Source organism: Heloderma suspectum, chromosome 1 (genome assembly GCF_057233095.1).
Source record: "Heloderma suspectum isolate Gila_16-S chromosome 1, 16-S_ref, whole genome shotgun sequence".
Classification (NCBI taxonomy): Eukaryota; Metazoa; Chordata; class Lepidosauria; order Squamata; family Helodermatidae; genus Heloderma; species Heloderma suspectum.
The window spans coordinates 72,228,049-72,245,460 of NC_139458.1; the positions used below are offsets into that span (position 1 = coordinate 72,228,049).

At 44.6% G+C, this 17,412-nt stretch overlaps 1 protein-coding gene across 1 annotated transcript in view; it reads right to left on the reverse strand.

Annotated features, from left to right (window-relative positions):
• Nucleotides 1-16,991, reverse strand: part of LOC146357389 (cytosolic phospholipase A2 epsilon-like) — a 46,218-nt gene extending 29,227 nt beyond the window's left edge. Inside the window, exons 1-8 of the mRNA XM_084846401.1 lie at nt 16,781-16,991; nt 15,163-15,203; nt 12,802-12,844; nt 10,863-10,926; nt 8,668-8,825; nt 7,689-7,766; nt 2,199-2,236; nt 1,267-1,426 (exon numbers count right to left, since the gene is read on the reverse strand). Of these exons, the coding sequence (XP_084702527.1) occupies nt 1,267-1,426; nt 2,199-2,236; nt 7,689-7,766; nt 8,668-8,825; nt 10,863-10,926; nt 12,802-12,844; nt 15,163-15,173 (552 nt within the window). The 5' untranslated portion in view covers nt 15,174-15,203; nt 16,781-16,991. The remainder of the gene's footprint in view (nt 1-1,266; nt 1,427-2,198; nt 2,237-7,688; nt 7,767-8,667; nt 8,826-10,862; nt 10,927-12,801; nt 12,845-15,162; nt 15,204-16,780) is intronic.
• Nucleotides 16,992-17,412: the final 421 nt, after the last annotated feature.

The following is a 17,412-nucleotide window of genomic DNA, read 5'->3' on the forward strand; positions in this document are numbered from 1 at the left end:
TTAATCTAAGAGATTTACGGCTGCAAATGGTACTCTGGAGTATCGCTGGTGCCCCGGAGCCACCGGCAGGGAGGATCTGGCTGCGGAGGGTTCCGCAGGGAGGCAAAGGTAAGGGATCCTTTCCGCCACGGACTCCGGAGGCCAGATTCTATTGAATCCAGCCTCACTGGGGTTTGTAGCAGAATTCTCTGACATCCCTACACACAGTCCACATTTCCAAAAGCAGTGGGCAAAGGACTACACACATTAACAGCTATTATTTAAATAATATAATGCTACACTGTGTGTTGCAAAGCAAGTAAGCCCAAAATGAGGCATCTTCGGGGTCTTGGCAGGGGCAGAGGTGGGTGAGGTGCTGCTGTGCCCTCCTGGCAGGGTTGCTGTGTTACTTCCTGCTTCTGTCAGTCCAGCAGACAACTCTTGTTGCTCTTCATTCAAGTCAACGTGCCCACCTGGCAGGGTTGCTGTCTCTGTTTGCTTCCTGCCTACCAGTCGATGTTTTCCCAGACAATTCAGCCAAAGAGACTCTGAGGTTATTGGCTGCGAATAGGAAAGTAGCACTATTTGCACTTCAAAGAAACCTACAGCAGAGTTTAGGGATAGTGACCTCCTCACCGCTTCAACACCTAACTTGATTATCCCTTTATGAACTTTGGTTTGAGTTTCTGGGAACAGCACATTTACCTGCGCCTAGCACAAAACCTAGTGGGCCAAACTGCCTGAATTTCGGCAGGTGGGATGCCCTCCAGGGGGGCTGAGAGGGTCCCAGATTTCAAGCACTTCTGTGGAAACAGTGAAAAGTTATAGCTCTTTATTTACAGTTTTTGTGTGTGGGGGGAATCAAATTTTAACTCCACCTAGCACAAAAACCACTGGGCCAAACTATCTGAAATTTGGCAGGTAGAGTCCCCTCCAGGGGCGCTGAGAGTTTGCTAAATTTCATTCATGTATCATAAAAACCAAAGACGTTATGGCCATTTGTGTTTTCCCATGCAAGTCAATGGGGAAACGCCCCAAACGAGTGATTTGGATGTCTGAATCTCTCTTCAGATTCAGATCCAAGTCGAAATGGAGGGGTTCCGAATCGGTCCAAAGTGGAGCGGAGCTGCTTCAGAAGATCCGAGGTGGCATCCTAAGCAGAGCGGGGTGGGGGGCCCATGCACAGCCCTAATATATAGGATTGCACTGCAAGTACCATGTGTGAAAATGTCCTCAGTTGTGCAGCAATTTGTGATACTTTTGAAACTGGAATCATGTTTCACTTACTTCATGGTCTTTCAGGCCTTGCTCTAAATGAAGAATATCTTTCAGAGTAGCAGCAACCACTTTCTTCCGCTTCTGCAGGAAATTCTTTTCATCTGGGCACAGATCATATCCTAGGCGCACATCAATGTCTTTTGGCCTTTTACACAGCAGACCCTGAGTCCTAAAGCCAGAGAAAATGTACACAGTCAGTTTTAGATGCTGCTATATCTAGGAAAGAAACACATATGTACCAGTGTTTTTCTAACCTTTGGGGCATATTTGGTAGGGTGGCCACTTCAGCATCACCAAAAAAGAGGATGAAAGAAGACCAAATCTGCATAATAAAACTTTGTATAGAATTGCAGCCCTAAAAACTTTAGAAAAATAGACAATCTGCAGTCATGGACAGTTGGAGGCCCTTTATGTTGTACTGGAACAGAATCACGTCGTATGAAGGAATTCACTAAGAAAAACAAAGCATTGTAGAATGGATTTAATATCTGTAACTTTTTTTCAGCTCGGATACTATCTGTATATTTTATTTTTAGGAAAAAAATCATTATATGAAAAATGAAACAAATCAACTACAGTTTAATCTGTTGAGCTTTGCTAAATGTTTGCAAGCAATCATTACATAGTTGTGTTCTCAAGAAAAAGAAAATGCTCCACTGACAAACAGCCATCTCTAAAAGAGGAAGAAGACTGAGACCAATTCACATATTATGTTCAGACAAACTCACTAGGAGCTGCAACTGATTGGCTTCCTGACAAATGGCCCTGATAGTGCACAGGTTTGTCATGGAACCACTTTCAATTTTTAGATGTAAAAGCTTGACATTAAAAGCATCTCAGGTCTATGAGACATTGCATGAAAGCAGACAGATCTGGACTGGAAGGATGCGAGAGCAGAAAGTGTGGGTGAGTGTATAATTGACGTTCAAAAGCTTTCTTACCAATCTTTTGACTTCACATTCAAATCAAATGTTTTGGTCTGAAAAAATACAAAATACAAATATGGTTAAAGTAGGGATGGATGAATCTGTCCATTTTGGCTTTACTCAGTTTGTGTACACTTTTTCCTAATGTACACATTGTTGTACACATTTTTTATTAGAAAACTGCATTGAAAAATTCAGTAAAGTATGAATATCCAAGTATAACTGTTTTTCAGTTTGTGTAACGGTTTGGGAAGTGCGAATTAAGTAGGTTTGCATTAAAACTGAACTAATTTCTCCCCCGTCCCTATTGTTAAGTGCCATGGGGCATTTGAGGTTTCATTCCTTTCAGATTCTGATAGTCATAGAATCATACAATTATAGAATAGTAGGGTTGGAAGGACCCCTTCATGGATCACTGCCTTGTTGTGGTGAAGGGGCTTGCGTAACTCAGTGAAGCCATAAGCTATGCCGTGCAGAGCCACCCAAGACGGACAGGTCATGGCGGAGAGTTCTGACAAAATGTGGTCCACTGGAGAAGGAAATGGCAACCCACTTCAGTATTCTTGCCAAGAAAACCCCATGGAATGTATCACAAGGCTAAAAGATATGACGCCAGAAGATGAGACCCTTGGGTCGGAAGGTGTCCAATATACTACTGGGGAAGAACAGAGGGCATTTCCAAGTAGCACCAGAAGGAGTGAAGCGGCTGGGCCAAAGTTGAAAGGACACTCAGCTATGGATGTGTCTGGTGGTGAAAAGAAAATCCAATGCTGTAAAGAACAATATTGTTTAGGAACCTGGAATGTCAGATCAATGAATCAAGGTAAGCTGGAGGTGGTCAAACATGAGATGGCAAAATTGAACATCGACATCTTGGGAATCAGCGAACTAAAATGGACAGGCATGGGCGAATTTAATTCAGGTGACCATTATATCTACTACTGTGGGCAAGAATCCCTTAGAAGAAATGGAGTAGCACTCATAGTCAACAAAAGGGTGGGAAAAGCAGTACTGGGGTACAATCTCAAAAATGATAGAATGATCTCAGTGCGAATCCAAGGCAAACCATTCAACATCACAGTAATTCATGTCCATGCCCCAACCACTGAGGCCGAAGAAGCTGAGGTTGATCGGTTCTATGAAGACCTACAACACCTTCTAGAACTAACACCAAAAAAAGATATCCTCTTCATCATAGGAGACTGGAATGCTAAAGTAGGAAGTCAAGAAATCACCAGGATAACAGGTAAGCATGGCCTCGGTGTACAAAATGAAGCAGGACAAAGGCAAATAGAGTTTTGCAAAGAGAACACGCTGATCATAGCAAACACTCTTTTCCAACAGCACAAGAGGCGACTCTACACATGGACATCTCCAGATGGTCAATATCGAAATCAGATTGATTATGTCCTTTGCAGCCAAAGATTGATGGAGAAGCTCTATAAAGTCAGTAAAAACAAGACCTGGAGCTGACTGTGGCTCAGATCATGAGCTGCTTCTTGCAAAATCTCGGCTTAAATTGAAGAAGGTAGGGAAAACCACTAAACCATTCAGGTATGACCTCAATCTTATCCCTTATGAATATACAGTGGAGGTGAGGAATAGATTTCAGGGATTAGACCTGATAGACAGAGTGCCTGAGGAACTATGGACAGAGGTCCGTAACATTGTTCAAGAGGCAGCAACGAAATCCATCCCAAAGAAAAAGAAATGCAAGAAAGCAAAGTGGCTGTCTGATGAGGCTTTACAAGTAGCAGAGGAAAGAAGGGAAGTGAAAAGCAAGGGAGAAAGGGGAAGATATATCCAACTGAATGCAGAGTTCCAGAGAATAGCAAGGAGAGACAAGAAGGCCTTCTTAAATGAACACTGCAAAGAAATCGAGGAAAACAACAGAATGGGAAAGACTAGAGATCTCTTCAAGAAAGTCGGAGATATCAAGGGAACGTTTTGTGCAAAGACGGGCATGATAAAGGACAAAGAAGGCAGGGACCTAACAGACGCAAATGAGATTAAGATTAAGAAGAGGTGGAAGGAATACACAGAAGAACTATACGGGAAAGATCTTAATGTCCCTGATAGCCATGATAGTGCGGTCACTGAACTTGAGCCGGACATCCTCGAGAGTGAAGTCAAGTGGGCCTTAGGAAGCATTACTAACAACAAAGCTAGCGGAGATGACAGTATTCCAGCTGAGCTATTTAAAATCCTAAAAGATGATGTTGTTAAAGCGCTACACTCAATATGCCAACAAATTTGGAACACTCAACAATGGCCACAAGACTGGAAAAGGTCAGTTTACATTCCAATTCCAAAGAAGGGCAATGCCAAAGAGTGTTCAAACTACCGCACAATTGCGCTCATTTCACATGCCAGCAAGGTGATGCTCAAAATCCTACAAGCTAGGTTTCAGCAGCATGTGAACTGAGAACTACCGGAAGTACAGGCAGGGTTTCGAAGAGGCAGAGGAACTAGAGATCAAATCGCCAACATTCGCTGGATCATGGAGAAAGCAAGAGAATTCCAGAAAAACATCTATTTCTGCTTCATTGACTACGCTAAAGCCTTTGATTGTATGGATCACAACAAACTCTGGCAAATTCTGAAAGAGATGGGAGTAACAGACCACCTTACCTGTCTCCTGAGAAACCTGTACCAGGGTCAAGAAGCAACAGTAAGAACCGGACATGGAACAAACGATTGGTTCAAAATTGGGAAAGGAGTATGACAAGGCTGTATATTGTCGCCCTGCTTATTGAATTTATATGCAGAGTACATCATGAGAAATGCCGGGGTGGATGAATCACAACTCGGAATTAAGATTGCCGAGAGAATTATCAACAACCTCAGATATGCAGATGATACCACCCTAATGGTAGGGTTGGAGGAGAATTTCTCCCCGAAACTTCGGGGGGCCAAGCGCCAATGTGTTCGGCCCCCCGAAGAAGTTTCGGGGAGAAATTCTCCGCACCCCCCCGCCCCCCGCACCCCCCCCCGGGACGGGACTTACCTTTCCCGAATGTCCCTCCCGGCGGCGGGTCCCGGCGGCGGTTCGTCGGGTCTTCGTCAGGGGCGGGGGCAGCAGCCGGTCTTTCGACCGGCTGCCGCCGCCACCATTCCAATAAAAGTAAAAAAAAAAAAAAACGCCCCCATGATAGGCTACGTGACGATTAACGTAGCCTATCACGGCTAGATTTGCAAAGTCAGCCATGATAGGCTACGTCAATCGTCACGTAGCCTATCACGGGTGACTTTAAAAAAAAAAAAAGCGCATACGGCTAATGGCAGCCCCCATAGGGAGCCGCCATTCACGTTCCTTATTTGGTCGCTGTAGACTACGTAAAGATTACGTAGACTACGGCGAAAATAAGGGCAACGCTATTTGCGTTGCCCTTATTTTTGCAGTAGTCTACGTAAAGATTTACGTAGACTACAGCGACCAAATAAGGAACGCAAATGGCGGCTCCCTATGTGGGTCGACATTTGCATACGCGCTTTTTTTTTAAAAGTCACCCGTGATAGGCTACGTGACGATTTACGTAGCCTATCACAGCTGACTTTGCAGATATAGCCATGATAGGCTACGTTAATCGTCACGTAGCCTATCACGGGGGCGTTTTTTTTAAAAAACTTTTTATTTCGCGGCCGGGCAAGGCGAGGCGCCTCCTCCCCGGCCTGAATTTCGGCCGGGCGAGGCGGGAAGTCTCCCCCCCGGCCTGAATTTCGGCCGGGCGAGGCGAGAAGCCTCCCCCCCCCGGCCTGAACTTTGGGGGGAGAGCAGCGAAGCGCCTCCCCCCCACCACGAAAAGCTGCAAGACCAGGTAAGTGGCTTTCGTGCACTCCTACCTAATGGCAGAAAGCGAAGAGGATCTAAAGAGCCTATTGTTGAGGGTGAAAGAGGAGAGTGCAAAAGCTGGTTTGAAACTCAACATTAAAAAAACTAAGATCATGGCATCTGGCCCCATCACTTCCTGGCATATAGAAGGGGAAGAAATGGAAGCAGTGACAGATTTTATTTTCTTGGGCTCCAAGATCACCGCAGATGGTGACTGTAGCCATGAAATTAAAAGACGCTTGTTCCTTGGGAGGAAAGCTATGGCAAACCTAGACAGCATAGTAAGAAGCAGAGACATCACCTTGCTGACAAAGGTCTGTATAATCAAAGCTATGGTTTTCCCAGTAGTAACGTATGGCTGTGAGAGCTGGACTATAAGGAAGGCTGAGCGCCAAAGAATTGATGCTTTCAAACTGTGGCGCTGGAGAAGACTCTTACGAGTCCCCTGGACTGCAAGGAGGACAAATCAGTCAATCCTAAAGGAAATCAACCCTGAGTGCTCATTGGAAGGAAAGATACTGAAGCTGAAGCTCAAATATTTTGGCCACCTAATGCGAAGAGAAAACTCCCTGGAAAAGACCCTGATGCTGGGAAAGATTGAAGGCAAAAGGAGAAGGGGACGGCAGAGGATGAGATGGCTAGATAGCATCACCGATGCAATGAATATGAACTTGAGCACACTCCGGGAGAGAGTGGAGGACAGGAAGGCCTGGCATGCTATAGTCCATGGGGTCACGAAGAGTCAGACACGACTTAACGACTGAACAACAACAACAAGCGTTGGAAGGGGCCTATAAGACCATCAAGTCCAACTCCCTGCTCAATGCAAGAATCCAAGTCAAAGCATCCCTGACAGATGGCTGTCCAGCTTCATCTTGAATGCCTCCTAGTATTTTACTTTATCCACAATTTTACAGTGGGCAAGGGATTAAGAGCAGGTAATTGACATCTTCTTAAAGCCATGCAAAATGGGACCAGTATTCCCAGACAGGGAGATCAAACTCGAAGTAGTGGATCTAAATCTCAAAGAATAGTAAAGTAATAAATTAAAATATAGTTAAGTAATAAATAAATAATGGTCCAAGGGATACAAGAAACACTCATTACATGGATATAAATTTGTGTTGGTAAGGGGCAAAGTATCTACCAGTCACTGGTCATGGACTTCAGGTAAAATAGTTTCATAACTACAGATCTTCATTTGTTAAAGAGAGAGGGAGAGGGAGAGAGGGGAGAGAACAAAATTCTTTTTATTCAAAGCAAGCAAATGAGATAAATACGAACCCAGTATTTGTATCCTCATTGTTAAGTGAACAAAATTATTCTCCAGCGTACTCTGAGTAATAATGCAAGTATGGATGAACTGAGTTGACCCAATAATTTATGGAAGGAAAACATTACGCTCTAAAACTCTTTTATCAATGCACCCCCATTTGGTCCTGAATAATGCTAGAAATACTAGCATACTTCAGACCATGGCTTCATAGCAATCAGACAATGTGAGCCACATTTATAGGAAACTGACCCCAGAAGTAAAGGACTAAAAACAGCCAACACGTGTTTGCTTTTCACTTAAAAATTATGCTATAAATGTACTCCATATTACTTCCTGAATTGGAAAAAGAAGTGTCTCTGTGTGTTTTTGTTCCAAGACCTCAACAGCGGATTCTCACCGGTGCTATTGTCACTTTCTCTTGTATAGGAAGCAAGTTCAGGGGAACAGTTGCTGACTCATTCCTCTGTCTGGAAGCCTGCATATAAAATGACAATATTATTAGGAGAAAGCATTATAAAGTCATCCATATTTCCTATCAGGAGCTTCCAGAGCTAGAACCATGTGATGAATGATGAAGGCAAAAGGTTGGGGCGCTTCCTTTGGCAGTGAAGGGTTCCCAGGTACAGGAGTGGTTCTACCTGCCCAGGTCTGGCCACTGGCTCTCCTAAACCTGTTTAGACTGGGATGTTGTCTAGATCTGCCTTGTTCTGACCCTTGGTGTCTTCTTTGGCTCGGCTCCCTCAGGTCTGAACCCTGGAGGCTCCCATTGGACAACTGCCTAGGGCTCAGCCCTAACATTGTCTCCCTCTCTCATCAGTTCGCTGGCTGACATAGTCCCTCAGTCTCTTTATGGCAGGGGTGGAGACCCTCAAGCCTGGTGGCCAAATCCACCCCTCCCCAAGTCCCAGTCCAGCTCTCCAGGATTCCCCAGATGGCCATGCCCCCTTCCACTGGCCTCATCACCTTTGTCCCAGCATCCATCATTCTGTGGTTTCCTAGCTTTTCTGCAGTATCTTCCCTATCCTACCATGTTGAAATGCCTCTCCTAAGGCTTCGTTACTGGCAGTAAGAGCTTTAAACAGCAATATCACAGAATCATAGGGCTGGAAGGGGCCTACAAGACCACTGAGTCCAACCCCCTGCTCAGTGCAGGAAGCCTGATTCCCAGGCGGTCTCCCATCCAAGTACTAACCAGGGCTGACCCTGCTTAGCTTCTGAGATCAGACGAGATCAGGCACATCCAGTGCTGGTATGTTTTGTACTTTGGCCCCATCCCAGTTTTCCTTTGGCCCCACCCACCACTTGAGAGCTTCTCCAGAATTGAATTTGCGAAAGAAGTCACCACCTCTGTTTTATGGAGACAAGAAACAACATACCGCACAGAGCTGTCTTCTTGGCAGCTCAATGTCTAGTTCTGATTGGTTATATTTGATATAGTGAAATTTAGCAGGAGCAGCAGGGCACAGCCATTTACGCAATGTGAGGTTCTGAGCTTCTTCATAGGATCCACCCACTGAAAGAGTGAATTTTCTTTCTAAAGAAAGACCCCCCCAAAAAAAGCAGAGAGGGAGGTTGATATACCAATACATTAAAATCCCTACAAAAAAAATGGTGTAAAACAATTTTCCTAAATATTATGCAGATGCTGGACACACAGGTTTGGAGCAAGACAACCCTTCTGCAAATGGAAGGACTCTTTCTGTTTGTGGAAAGGTTGGTGATCCAGCTGGGGCTGCCACTCATGCAAGGAAGAGTGGATACAATATTCTCGGATTCCTCTTTCTGCCTGCTGCCCCCTGTACTACCTTCCCCACTGTCTGGAGGGTTCGCCAACCTTCTGATGCACATTTCTGGAACATACAAGGGAAAGGGAAAATAAGTGAAAATCACTTATCACTCCACCCTTTCTGCTTTCATGTAGTGACTTGAGTTTGTGTGCCTGGAGTTTCCATGGATAAATATTGTCCCTTGTGTTAACATGGAATTCTGTGTCCAATGGACTCCATCAGAACTCCTGAGATGTGAGAAACATGAGTTATTCAGAAAGTTAGAAGTAATATGGTGTATTTGGCAACAAAGCATAATGTAAATAGGTGAGTATGGGGAGACATGATAGAGGTATTCAAAATTATGTATGGTGTGGAGAAAGTGGATAGGGAAACTTTCTTCTTCTTCTCTCATAATACTAGAACCCAGGGTCATCCCATGAAACTGATTGGTGGGAGATTCAGGACAGCTAAAAGGAAGTACTTCTTCACACAGCACATAGTTGAACTATGGAATTCAGTTCCATAAGATGTAATGATAGCCACCAATTTGGATAGCTTTAAAAGGGGATTAGACAAATTCACAGAGGATTCGACTATCAATGGCTACTAGTCCTGATGGCTATATGCTGCCTCCAGTATCAGAGGCAGTATGCCTATGTATGCCAGTTGCTGGGGAACATGGGTGGGACTCACGTTGCACTCATGTCCTGCTTGTGGGTTTCCCATGGTTGGCCACTGTATGAACAGAATGCTGGATTAGATGGACCCTTGGTCTGATCCAGCAGGGCTCTTTTTATGAACGTATATTCTTAACTAAACTGGCATTATCAATGAGAGTGGGTGTTCAATTTCACATGATGCCGTGTTCGCTATTATCATTTCAATCTGCATGTTACAAAAAGTTCTTCAGAATATGTGCATGAGATACCATTTTGTGTGACACAAACCCCATGTTTTTGCTTTTAAATTTAATTTTATTTGTTTACATACACTTAACAAAGGACTGCACAACTCTCCACCCTCCACCCCTAGCTGAACAGCCCAACAACACCCATTTGTGGGCCAGGGCCATCTCAAGGGTGGTGAACTAGGCCACCACCTGGGGCAGAAAATTCTGGGGGCACCAAACAACCACCTGAAGGTTTCCTATTGTAACAATGTGTTTGCTCATAGAGGGGCTCCCTATAATCCTATAAAAAGTGAGTCCAACATTTTAAATTAAACTGGGAGGATACTTAATAAGTGGCAGAAATGGCTCAATCGTTGAGGCCCTGTTCTGTTGCATCCAGGACTAGAGACTGGCATACAACTATTTAGTTGTTAGTTCAAAGCAAGGAGTCACCTTTCAGCCCAAATAGGGCTCCCAGACTGACACAGTCAAAACTTGCAACAATTTAAAGACTTAAAAAAATATATACACATTAAAAACCATTTTAAAACTTTAAACTTCAGAGTTTCCAGTTCACTGTTTGAATGGTCTGGTCCAAAATCTCTCAGTTTGTCCATTCGTTTGTTACCACAATGACAATCCTCTCTCTTCCCTAGACCTTGTATGAAATTTCCCCTTACCCCCTATTCAAATAGACATTATATTTCCTTCAGGGAAGGTATGCTTTTTTTAAATCAAGATTCTAATTACTGGCACATATGTCTCATGCAGTTAAAATGCCTGTGAACATTCCATGACTTCATAGCAGTTCATTAAAGAGTGGACAGGGGGAATGGCTCACAGAAAGGCAAACAAGACAATGGCCAATTTGTACCTTATTATATAAACATAACAATTAACCGAAGTAACCTACCTGTTGAATCCTTTTTCATTCTTCCCCCATTCACTTGAACGTCCAAACAGGCAACTTCACGAGACTGTAAAGAATAAAAACAACGACAATAAAAGATGGAATGTTGAACAAGTATACATTTTCATCCTTCATCCTGACTAATCGTGTAGGTGTGTTATGAGATTAAAGCAGTGCAAACGCAATAAACCAGGCTCACCAGGGCTTAACCCCTGCATCTGTTTTTTTGGTGCCAGAATTCAACCCTGGAACATGTGAACTAATGACAAATCTTCTTGAGATGGGTGCCATCATTACACTATCGAGTACCTACAATCTGCCCCCACATAAGAAGGCTCACACAAGCCTTCTGGGTCAAAGGGTGCACATTCAGGTAAATTCAGGCTTGGCTTCTCTCAGTTTAGAAATCAAACATTACATAAATTCAATGTCCCTTCCAAGTTTAATTCATAGAAGTTAATCTGCAATATCAGGCTCTCTGGGGAGCACTGCAAGCATTTGAGCAGGGGCACAAGCACCTCGCCTAAACGCTAGGGAGCAGGATTGAGGAACGCACAGCCATATGAGCCACTTTCCCCAGCCCCTGCCCCAGCACCAAGACATTTTGGGAAGATGGCAGCAGCAGTGACCACAAACCCAAAATCCCTAGTGGGAAACTGACATCATTTGTGCTGAAGAGAAGGTTTTCTTCTCAGTGGGAATGGCATGTAGAGCTTCGGTTTCCAGCTGGGATTTATGGGACTTGTATTTCCAGCACAAAATATGCTCCTCCAGGGCCTTGGGAGCACTCTCCACTGCTACCACCATCTTCCACTGTCCCGAAGACAAGCGCAGGGCCGGTGCGAGACATCCCACCTGAAGCAGGAAGATGCCCCACCGCCCTCTCTGTTCCTCCCAGCCTGGCCCCACTGCCACATCTTTTTCCTCCCTGCCATCCCTGTTGCCCCATTCTCCTCAATGCCTTGCTCTGAGGGCTTCTTCCTCAGAGGGAGGCAGTGAAGGCAAGGTGGCCCTGGAGACCAACTGTGCCATAATGGGGGAGTCCTTTGCTTTGAGAAGCCCTCAGGGTAAAGCGTCAGACCAGGCTTGGCACCGGAAGGCCAAATCTACCCCCACGTCATGGGAAGGCCAGCCCTGATTCAGTTAGAACACTCACGAAAGCTTGACCTCTTTCAGGGCATGAAGTGGGCATGAATCTACCTGTCTACCTATGAGTTCTGTCTCTGTCACACTCTACTGTCCCTGCCTCCGCCCCAGCCCAGCCCCAAAGTTGGGAGGAAGGCTGGGGATTGTTTGGCAGCTGCATGGCCATGGTCCCTCAAGTTGCTTGGCAACACAGGGCCGAAACAGCTACTGGCTGAAGGTGCCTTGGAAAGGCCGGCATGGGGTGGGGAGTTGTCTTGGGAGCTGGTGCTTGAAGGCACCCTGAGCATCTTTCAAGCAGTGGTGTTGAAGCTGGGATGCTCTTCTTCTTGCTGGCCCTTCTTAACAGGTATGCAGCTTTAATTGTGTGTGTGTGTGTGTGTGTGTGTTGGGGGGGGGGGGAATCTGCTATTAAGTGAAGATTTATAACTACAAATATTTTCCCAGTGCATGTAGGACTCTGTACAATTAATGGAGGTGGAGGGAAGAGATGTTAGTCATAGAGAAAGTTAAATTGACTGTAATTTTCCGAAATCAATGGTTTAGGAACCTACGACATGAATAATGCCACTTTTTATTTTTGCCACTTGGTGGCGTTCAATAGATGGTAGAAGAGCCAATGAGACTGGCAACTAAGTATGGCTACTCCAGTCCAAGCTTCCCTCAGCACAAGTAATTTCAGGGAATTATCACAGAAGAATGTTTGCTTGTGTGTGCAGAATCTGAACACCCTCACTTTTGGGGACCTTAGCTCTACTAGTTGTGCAGTTAAGTAAAAATAATACAAGAGTAAAATTACCACTAAGACTCCATTAGTAAAAATCTTTTCTGGAACATCTGGACTGAAAGGGAAAAAAATAAGAAAAACAATCACACTATTTCAGTACCGAGCAATTTACATGTACTCTGTTTGCTTTTTCCTGTGTCGGAAACCTGTGTCTTGTGGCTTCCCATTGGCTCTACAGGTTGGCTGGCCCAGCCGGATGTTTACGGGTGTCTCTACATTAAAGAAAGAACCCGCAGTCCTCCCATTGTGGAGCCTTTCCACATTTACCGTGGGCTCCCAGACAGCGACCACGTGATTGCTGAGAGGGCACGTTTTTAATTTTCAGTGTTCCATAGACTCAATGAAACAGTGCCATCTAATGGCTGTTTTAATAGCGCAACAGTGACTGCACACAATAAGGAAAACCCAGGATGTTTTATTAGCTCATTATCTCCTGATAATTTTTAACATGGAATAACCGGGAAATACTGCTGGATGTGCCCTGGAGGCTGACGATGTCATGAAAAGGACCCGCAAACTTCAGTGAGTGACCTACCATGACTGCACAATAAAAGCCTCATGGGATGGCACCCAAGATGGCTGGACAAGAAATGACATGGCATCATTGCTCCAATCCGTGATCATCCTGGTTCAGCCCAGGAGCCCTTTAAATGGTCTCCTTTCCAGAGCAGGGGGAAACAGGATACAAGGGTAAGGCCCAGTTCAGGAAGAAGCCCAGAACAGTGAGTGAGCAAGAGGAGGCTGGAGGCCAGGAAAGAAGGGAACCACTCTGAAGTGTTCCTTCCTGAGGACATGACACTGGGAATGGAATGAAGGAAAGCTGGGGGGGGGGGCAACTGAGAGGCAGGATGGATGCTCTCACAACAAGGATGGAGGCTTCTTCCCAGACCCCAGCCTTGTGCCCTCTAGAAGTTTTAGATTACAACTCCCAGCATTCTTGATCATTGGCCATGTTGGCTGGGGCTGATGGGAGTTGAGGCAACAAAAGCTCCAGACAAGCAGGTTATGTAGTGAGTCTCCCTCTCCAGGAAGAACAGTATGTGCGGGGGAGGGGGAGATTTAGAGGTATGGCTGGCATATGCCAAAGATTGGAGTTATGGCACCCAAGGCAATCCCTGTGCCATCTGCCTCTTATTGGCAGCTTCTTGCGCCTTATTTTTGGTTGATCACAACAATGCTGTAGCTGGAAGTACAGATTGGCAACTGGGCATATTTTGTAGGTATCACATTGTTGCCTAGGATATAGACTGGGGTGGGGAATATGTGGCCCTCCAGACGTTGGTGTACCACAACTCCCATCAGTCCTAGCCAATGTAGCCAATGGTTAGGGATGATGGGGGTTGCAGTCCAACAACATCTGGAGGGCCACAAGTTCCCTATCCCTGATATAGACTATGGCCATGATCCACCCATTTCTTATACACAGAACAGTTCCAATACATGCTCAGAGCTTCCCAACCCATTAGAGCAGGGATGGGGAACAAGTGGATGCCCAGATGTTGCTGAACTATGATTTCCATCAGATCCAGCCCACTATGGTCAACAGCCAGGGATGATGGGAAGTGTAGTCTAGCAACACCTGGAGAACCACAGATTGACATGCTTAGCATTGACATAGTTGGACAGCTATATGAATAACCTCCATTGATAACAATAATGGATAAAAAAATAAATATAAAATCACTCCGTGGACATGCAAAGCGTATATTAAGATTCTCACTGGTCACACTCAAAGAGAGGGAGAGAGGGAGAGTTCCCCCCAGGATCTCATACAGAAGTCTTTGCCTCAGATTCCCCACCCCTTTATTAGGGCTTCTCCATTCCCTTCCATGGAAGCAGAAGCTCTGCACACAAGAATGTTAAACAGAGCTGGCCTTCCACTGAAATGAATGGGGAAGGCTGATTGTACAGGAACTCCATGTGTGCCCTAGAGCACATCTGAGGCTCTGGACAGGGAAGATCACATACAAAACTAGCATATGACAAGCTAGGACCCTTCTCCCCATGATATCTAGTTCTCCATGTGTAAGGAATTTTATAGGAAGGAGTATTTAGTCATGAGATTCCTCCATCTGTATTCTAAATGTGGAACAGTTTACGAGCAGTTTTACCATGTGATCTCCTGGATATATTTTCCTAGCGTTGTGTATTATCTATAGGCAGTGCCCAAGCCATTTACTAGCTGTTGTCATGATCAATTTGTTAACCACTAGTGTGCGTCGTAGATGGCAATCACACAGAATCATTCAGCCGCCATTATTGCCCCATGGACTGACAACCAATGATACCTAGCTAGGTGCTAAGAGAGGTGCAAAGCAACCTTTCTATCTACGCTATGTGCTTCAGCGTGGTAGTTTTGTTAATGGCTCTTACCTGCTCTCCATTGTAAATTCAACTTCTAGTTCCTCTTTACCCTGCAAGTTTCAAAAACAACACTCCAGTGACTACATGTTCACACATTCCGCTTAATGATCGGAAACCGATACTAGAAGATAGACCATATGAGACAGGACAGTCAGCAAGCAATGCTGGACTGTGGAACATGGGGGAATCAGTATTAGTTTATACATACATTAATCAACAAACAAACAAACAAACACACTAGAGGGAGTGGGAATTTTGTTTGTGAGCTGCCCATAGAACTCAGATTTTGAGGCAGCTATAGAAATACGGTACATAAATAAGTCATGCCATGAGAAGTTGGGAAAACCAACCAGCAGCCACAACAGTAGCCTCTTCCATGACAGCAATAGCAGGGTGAGTGGTGTGCTGATGTCCTGAGTTCTAATTTAGAGAAGAGCTCACCATACACCACACTCCTGAATCCAGAGCTAGGTATTTGAACTGAAACGCAACATTTGGAAATACCAGCTTTTAAATCCTAAATCTAACTGCTGATTTAAGAATTAAGGCATTCCAAATACTGGAAACAATAGGATTTGGCATACCTAAATCTGCACAGGACCAAGCATCTGGGTTCATGATAAAGGGCTATTTTAATTAACTTTACAAATAATTTTAAAGGGTTAATAAAAGCCTTTCAATTTTTTTTTTCTCGAACATATCAAGGTAGATGCAATAATATTCCAAGATGGGGTGCTGGGAGTTGTAGTCCTCCACACCTGTAGGGCACCAGGTTAGGGAAGGCAGCACTAGCCAGTTTAAGGCACAATCCTGTGCACGTTTAGACAGAAAAAAGGCCTACAACACCCAGCATTCCCCAGCATAGGATCGCGTCCTTATTGGTGTCTCAGAAGCTAACAGGGTCTTTTCGTCAGTTACTCTGGGAAATGTAGGCTTAGCCTAGGCAGCATGAACAGCTAACAAACATGCTTGGCCAGTGATCTCAGCAGTTAGTTACTTGAAATCAGCAGGACTCAGGGATGTGTGAATCAGCAAAACTCAAGCTTGTTGAGGTCCTCTGATTTCCACCTCGAACTTTGTTCTGCCTCGTGTCCATACTAGATTACGAGCTTTGTGGTTTTTTCACATGGAAATTCCTCTGTATTTTTGTCCACATTTTCCAAATGTACACATCAATAGTTATCATTTTTGAAATGAATGCATTTTCTTCCCATTGATTAAAGCACGTTTGTGTGCATTTTTCCATGTGCATTTTAAAAACAGGCACATTTTTAATTTGCATATTTTCAATGCTTTTTTTTTTTGGTTGAGTAAATTGTATTGCAAGCTCAGAAATGTATGGACTTAAGACCACAGAATGCATGTGGATTTGCCTTCATTTCCATGAGGTACAAATTGGAAAAATTCTGCTCAGAAATGAACTGAATCATAGAATAGTAGGGTTGGAAGCGGCCTATAAAACAACAAATCTCTCACCCACCCCTAGTGGAACTTTATTCCTAAATTACCTTGGCACATTTTTTTTCTTTTTCACTGGACTGTGGCTTCTAAACACTTGTACCAAAGTGTTTAGAAATGTGGCATTTTCATCCAGTGTCCCAGCATGCTTTTTAATTTCAGTACTCACCTTTGGGTTCAGCTGAAAGTTCAGACAAACTGTTTCTCCAAGCTGGATTTTAGATACATCAAAGAAAACAGTGAGGAGATGGTCATCCTGGGTGTGTTTATCTTCATCACAGACTTTAAGCTCCAGAATGTTCTAGAGAAAGCAAGAGAAGAGCATTAGAATTAGAACCACGGTTCTGACCGGCATCCATCCAGGCTCGGCGCACGCTCTCTCACCATCTGAGGTGTGAGAGCACACGCCCACCTGCACCCCTTCCCCTTACCTCATTGTGTGCCCCACCCATGCCTTTCCCTTACCTCATCACGTGCACCTCACCTCTTCCCTTTATCTCATCATGCGCGCCCTCCACTCCTTCCCTTTCCCTTATCACATATGCCCGACACTTCCCTTCCTGCACTGCGCATCTCTCACCCTTTCCCTTCCTTCATCATTTATTTATTTATTTGCAACATTTGCATACTGCTCCACTTCCAGACAGATTTCGGAGCAGTGAACAATACAGATGGGATAAAGAATAAAAGAATAAAAACACCAAGTCAAAATAATTACTATTTTTAAAAAGAAACATGTGTTCTCCTCCCAATCTCCCCCCCTCCCCGGTGCCTCATGAGAGCCCATCCACCCACCCCGCC